Source organism: Hermetia illucens, chromosome 6 (assembly GCF_905115235.1).
Source record: "Hermetia illucens chromosome 6, iHerIll2.2.curated.20191125, whole genome shotgun sequence".
NCBI lineage: Eukaryota > Metazoa > Arthropoda > Insecta > Diptera > Stratiomyidae > Hermetia > Hermetia illucens.
The window spans coordinates 88,153,265-88,160,138 of NC_051854.1; the positions used below are offsets into that span (position 1 = coordinate 88,153,265).

General features: G+C 43.8%; 1 protein-coding gene across 1 annotated transcript; it reads left to right on the plus strand.

Moving 5' to 3' along the window:
- Positions 1–4,395: 4,395 nt before the first annotated feature.
- Positions 4,396–5,462, plus strand: LOC119659608 (antigen 5 like allergen Cul n 1-like). The gene is made up of 4 exons (XM_038067779.1): positions 4,396–4,531; positions 4,649–4,798; positions 4,865–5,100; positions 5,167–5,462. The coding sequence occupies exons 1-4, from the start codon at positions 4,409–4,411 to the stop codon at positions 5,408–5,410; spliced, it is 753 nt and encodes a 250-aa protein (XP_037923707.1). The 5' UTR covers positions 4,396–4,408; the 3' UTR covers positions 5,411–5,462.
- The last annotated feature ends 1,412 nt before the right edge of the window (positions 5,463–6,874 follow it).

A 6,874-nucleotide genomic window follows, 5' to 3' on the forward strand; every position in this document is an offset into this window, starting at 1 on the left:
TGCCACTATATGGTTCCTAGGCTCCAAAATACCTTCCATACCGATATCTATTCAAATAAAGTTGATAATACTATATTACTATAATTTTTAGTAATTGGTTGCAAAACCACCCTTAAGTTCATTCTAGCACCAGCAGTGATATAGGTTAAAATATAGAGCATGATCTTACCAAGTTTGGTAGAAATCGCACTATTACTAACAAAGTTATAATACGTCAAAACTGTTGCTTATTTGACAATTCAAGACTATGGATGTCAATATCATCCGAAGGTGGCTAGTCTCACATAATATATGCATATATTACGTGCTACGCGCTAAGAAATAAATACACAAAACCTTCTATTTTATTATGGATGAATTTTGTAAATTTTTCTTTGAATTTCTGAAGGTGAGGTGTTCTGTTGTTGGTAATTGAATTCAACATTCGATTTACTAACAATAAATTTTAGTGATGACTTCATTTTTGTTTGCAGTATTAACAAATCTGTGATCATCTTACAAAATTCGAATTTCGATATCGAATATCTCTGAGACTTTTCTAATGATTTTCATAGATATCGACCTTAATCATAGATAAAGATGTTGATGAACTTCTGGCATCCGGTACTTTGCGAATCATATGCATATAAACACTTTTATGTTGCTTGCATTTAATTCTATTTCTCTAGCATGGAAATATACATAGCATTACAGAGCCATAATATATTATAACAGGTTGCTAAACGTGGTACTGGCGAATGTTGGGTCTTCGTACACTTTCCGGGGAAGGGGCCTGGGGTCTATAGTGGACCTGACATACGTGAGTGCCACTTTAGCCAGTAGAATCGCTTGGCATGTCAGTGCGGACTATACTCACAGCGACCACCAGGCAACCTGCATAGAGATCAAGGGCGAATCGAGCTCGAAAAAGAGTTTTCGCAGAATGCCGGGTGGTATGCTTGGCTGGACAGTGAAAGCTTTCGAGGGGAACACGTTTTCCGTGGTGCTCTAATCCGACATATCCCTGAATGGTACGGCTGGAGAGAAAGCCACCCAGATCACTCGATGGGTGACGGAAGCATGCGTTGCTACTATGCCCAGAAGGCGATTGCTCCCCAGTAGACAACCCAACTACTGGTGGAACAACGAAATCGCAAGTTTGCGAGCCGCAAGGAGGCTTTGCCAGAGGCTCAGGGGAAACCCGGTGGCGACGGTCGAGGGAAGACACACAAGCAATTGCGTGGCCGCCTAAAGGAAGCCATTCGGAGGAGCAAAAAGAACTGCTTCAAACAGCTGTGCGACCATGCCGACATAAACCCTTGGGGCGAGGCTTACAGAGTGGTGATGAAAAGGCTGTGGAAATCACCCCAGGTGACCTGTCCGCGCCTTCTCAAACATTGTTACCACTCTGTACCCTCACCACGAAAATAGGGGAAGGCAAATTTTTGCAAATGACGGCATAATACCGCCTGTAACTGTGGAGGAGCTGCGGGAAATATTTGGTAGGTTCGGTGACAACAAGGCCCCAGGTTTGGATGGCATCCCCAACCGAGCTTTGAAACTGGCAGTGAAGACTAGGCCCGACCTTTTCGCCAACACCTTCGAGGCGTGCCTAAAAGAAGGAATATTCCCTACCCAGTGGAAAAAGCAAAAGTTGGTGTTGCTTCCGAAACCTGGCAAGCCACCTGGAAACCCAGCGTCGTATCGTCCTATCTGCCTGTTGGATACAATGGGGAAGATGATGGAGAGAGTCATCTACAACAGACTCCTGCCCATCGTCGAAGCCAGGAATGGTGTCGGAACGCCAATTGGCATGGTGGTAAACCTTGCAAAAGGTGCACTGATTTCTGGCGGCTGCTGTGCCGTGGTGGCGTTGGATGTGAAAAACGCATTCAACTCCGCCAACTGGAATAGAATTAAAGGGGCGTTGGCTGACATAGGTGTCCCCGGATACTTAGCGAATTTGGTGGAAAACTACCTCTCAGAGAGGACTCTCTGGTACGGGACGGATGAGGGTCCCAAAGAATGTTGTGGAATATCATGTATAATGGGGTGCTTGCTCTTCCCGTCCCAGAGGGGACGAGGGGACTACGATTGTCGGCTTTGCTGATGACCTAGCTGTGGTTGTTGCAGCAAAACACCCAGAAGATGTATAGGTTTACGCAACGGAAACAATGAGAGTGGTAAAATCCTGGCTAGAAAAGGCCGGGCTGACCTTGGCAGACGCGAAAATGGAAGCGGTCTTAATAACGAACCGCAGAAAAAATAACACTGTGAAAGTGGAGGTCGGTTGACATACGGTCGAATCAAAGCCGGCTATCAAATACCTGGGGGTAATAATTGACACCAAATTGAGTTTTAGGGAACACCTAGAGTATGCATGCCAAAAGGCAGCCGGTGCCACCACGGCACTTGCAAAAATGTTGCCAAATATTAGTGGACCGAAACATTGCCGGAGGTTGGTGCTAGCCGAAGTGGTGCGCTCCATCCTGCTCTACTCGTCGCCTGTGTGGGCAGAGGCACTTGCAAACTCTCAGAGACGGAAGCAGGTGAACTTGATTTATGGCGGATGGCTTTGAGGGTTTGCAGTGCTTTTATAACCACATCAGATGAGGCAGTATTAGCGGTGGCAGGCATGATCCCGGTTGGTATCCTGGCCAAAGAAATGAGTGTCCTGTACAATGCAAGACGTATGGAGGGGCATGCACACCGTAGAAATGCGGTAAGGTCAGAGTCGCTTGATCTCTGGCAACGCAGATGGGATGAGTCTACGAAAGGTCGGTGGACGCACAGGCTCATTCCCAACATTAGGGTGTGGCTTGAGCGAAAACATGGGAAGACCAACTACCATATTACCCAGTTCCTCACGGGACACGGTGGTTGCTACAGGCAGTATCTGCACCGCTTTGGGTTGGATGATTCTCCGAACTGTCCCAGATGCGATGGCATACCGGAGGATCCAGAGCATGTGATGTTTCACTGCCCACGATTCGCGATGGAGAGAAAGAGCAAAACAAAAAATATTTTAATAGGTTCAATAATTATACAATATTATGGGGAAAGGGGGCGGGTTTGTGTTTTTTTGCTACAAGAAATTATTTTGTGAAAAACGTGGGAAGTAAAGCTAATAGCAGATTTGGATAGATTTTGAAAGAGAATAAGATGTTTTATGGAGGGAAAAGCGAAATGCTGCCAACAATTAAACAATTTTTTTCCACAAGCCTGACACTAGACAATAGTCAAACAAAGATGATTCGCGTGCAGACCTGACAAAACTAGGTAGAAATGGAGGGATTTCCTCCAGCCCCGGCATTTTTTTCGCTCCGAGATAGAAATTTCAATGAAAAAAGGGAAGCCTGCAAATGCATTCAAGATTACGGCGGTCTGCACGGGGCACTGGCCCATAGGGGATCATGCCGCTAGGCTCGGCATACCCTACAACTCGCATTGCCGAAGCTGCGAAGGAAGGAAAACCCTCATGCACTTTCTCTGCGATTGCCCAGCTCTGGCTAGAGTCAGGCTGCGGACACTGGGTAAACCATTCTTTGGGGATCTCAGAGAGATTTCTAGCTGCAGGGTGGGAGAGCTGTTTTCCTTCGTGAATGCTACGGGCTGGCTCTGAAGATCTGAGCCGGCTGGACTCTGCCTCCCTGCTCCCATAACAACAGTCACGATCTTAGGAGTTTGTGGCATCAAAACAGCGCAGCAAAGCGTTAATGGGGCTCCTCGGAGCGGCCACTGATACCTACCCTACCCTTCACCCAAAACGGACGTAATTTGTATCCCGGGCCCGATTTTTCCTATAATTTTCACCTTAGGCCCAACTGTGCTCTCTACGGTCCCGTTCACATGTCATAAAACTGGTGGATATAACAAAGAAACTGGGCTTCCGGGACACGTTCAAAAGAGACCGCTGCAAACCGTGAAACGAATTTTAATTTTGTGCAATCCACAATTTTACATTTTTGCTTTTTTTTTAACTCACTGAGGAAGAGGACAACTGGTCCTCGAAATACCGGTATATGAATGCAATATCATGGCCAGGTCTACCGAGAGGAGGGGGGTGGGTTGTGCTCAGAGCCCAAACTAGAGATTTGAATGGAATAGTTAGGACGCATATTTTCCAACTCGAGCTCCGATTTCCCATAAAATTCCCCCCTTCCCTGCAGAATATTTTGACAAAACACATTTTCCAAAGCAAAATATTTGCCATGGCTGAATTGGTGACTTGTAACAATACGAGTACTTTAAAGACTTTCCACCTTTTTTGTTTCGGGGAAAGACAATGATAATTAGACAATGCAAATTTGTATTATCTGGCAAACACAAATAGAATTTAATTTCGCAGAAATGTGTGCATAATTGCTCTGAGCTGCGTGGGGTATAAAATGAAAGAAATTTTGAGTTGGATATATTTACACCAGACACAATGAAGGTTGAAGTTCGTCTATTATTGCTTTTGGCTTCGCTGATAATTTCTGCAAACGCAGCAAATTATTGCGATTCAAGTTTATGTCCTAGTGGACAGCATATTGCTTGCGGAAATAATGGAGTAAGTAAAGGTTTCGGAAAAACCTGAAGGTGCATTCCCCATTCTCGGATTTTCTATTTCTTAAGTTCTGCTATTCTTAGGTTTTGGCATTACATCTCAACCACTCTTTTATCCTAGAAATTCGGAGCCCAATGTCCAGCTGGTGCTAAGGTGGTTGATTTATCAGGTATGAAGGCTCTCATCATTCAAATGCACAATGTGCGGCGAGATCGGATAGCAGGTGGAAATTTGCCAGGATATCAACAAGCTCGTCGAATGGGAACAGTGGTAAGCTACCAAATGAACAAAAAGTCACAAAGACACTACCAGCCATTCCAATTAAAATCCACGTAGCAATGGGATGACGAATTGGCTAAAATTGCTCTTCTGAATGCTAAAAGATGCTTCATGGCCCACGATGCATGCCGAAATATTCCCCGTTTTACTCGATCTGGACAAAATATAGCATTATCGTCAACCAAGGGAATGCCAAACCAATTGAGGAAGCACCTTATTGAAGCCATACAAAATTGGTTCCTCGAATATAAGGATGGAAATATGAACATCATGAATAGTTTCCGGGACCCCAAGTAAGGATATTTAACTTTGCAAATATGAATTATCTGGAGTTGTCTGATTGCTTCCGTTTTTCGTAGGGTTGTGGGACACTTTACTGTAATGGTAAGCGATCGTCTTGTCAAGGTAGGATGTGGAACAGTTCGATTTACGAAAAATGGTCGGGACACCTTGTTGACAACCTGCAACTATTCAACAACCAACATTCTCAATAAACCTGTATACAAAACAGGTACTGCTGCTTCAGGATGTACATCAGGAAAGAACCCAACCTACAAGAATTTGTGTTCAGTGAACGAACCTATCAATCCTAATGCAATATAGATATGTCTGTGAACGTCTAACGATTTGTTATCTTTGGGAAATATACGATTTGGGAAAAGATGATGATTTCAATTCTAGAGACGATCGCAACAAGGGGCGAAGTAGAAAAGCATTGCCTTCACGGTAGATAAGTCGAGCAGCACGGCAATCAGGGTCTCGAAGTGAACACATTTAACAATTCTTCTGACCGTGGAGTAGTCTAAATTTTTTTATCCGAATATGGTTTTGTGGAGTATCAAATGAAAAGCTACTTTTTAGAACTAGGCCAATTTGTCATGTTGGTTAGAAAAACACAAGGGAAATAGGATCCAAAATGTACGTGCCATAAAAAATAACAGGCCTTGCTATCGGAACCTATCCAAATCATATCAAATCTAGATCTCAAAATAAATCCCGCTCTATTATTTGCTCAAATAAAGTTAAATATTTATAAGTTTATCAAAATAAATCTGACACGGGCATAAAGGATAATACAGGACAAAATTACGGAAAGTTTCAATGAGGTCAAATAGGGTGAAACTATACCACTTTTAAGGTTTTGTGTAAAACAAAATCTTATTAAAATCAGTTTACTGTCTGTCTGCCCGTCACACCCACTTTTCTCGGAAACGGTTACAGCAATTGACATTAAATTTGGTGAAAAGGCGGGAACTGTGAACGCATACAGTGAGTTACATCCTTTTACATCGAATTTAAGGGGAGGTGTACATTTTTTTCCATTAAACATAGTCATGTAGGATATCAAATGAAAGGTCTTAATTAGTACTTTTCGAAGCCGGACTTAGTTTTGTGATTTTTTGGAAAGGCAAGATCATAGTCTTGTACAGTAAGAGCTTTGACCCTATGGTGAGACGTTTCGAGCGGAACAGTTTTTGTAAGCTGAAATAGGCTCTGTTGGTTGCCAACAACCATCCACGGATTTCATCATCGTAGCTGTTATCGGTTGTGATTTTCGACCATAGATAGGAGAAATTATCAACGGTCTCACAGTTGTATTCTCATATCTTTATTCTTCCCGTTTGACCAGTGCGGTTTCACGTTGTTGGCTGGTTGGTTTTCGGAGCTGACGTTGCTACCATATATTTTGTTTTGCCTTCATTGATGTGCAGCCCAAGATCTCGCGCCATTTGTCGCCTGCTCGATCTGGATGAAGGCAGTTTGTACGTTTCGGGTGGTTCTTCCCATGATGTCGATATCGTCAGCATAGGCAAGTAGTTGGGTGGACTTAAAGAGGATCGCAGCTCTTGCATTTACCTCAGCATCACGGATCGCTTTATCGAGGGCCAGGTTAAAGAGGACGCATGATAGGGCATCGCCTTGTTGTAGACCGTTGTTGATGTCGAATGGTCTTGAGAGTGATACTGATGCTTTAACTGGCCTCGCATATTGGTCAGGGTCAGCTTAGTCCATCTTTTTAATTTCGTCGGGATACCGAATTCTCTCATGCCCGTGTACAGTTTTACC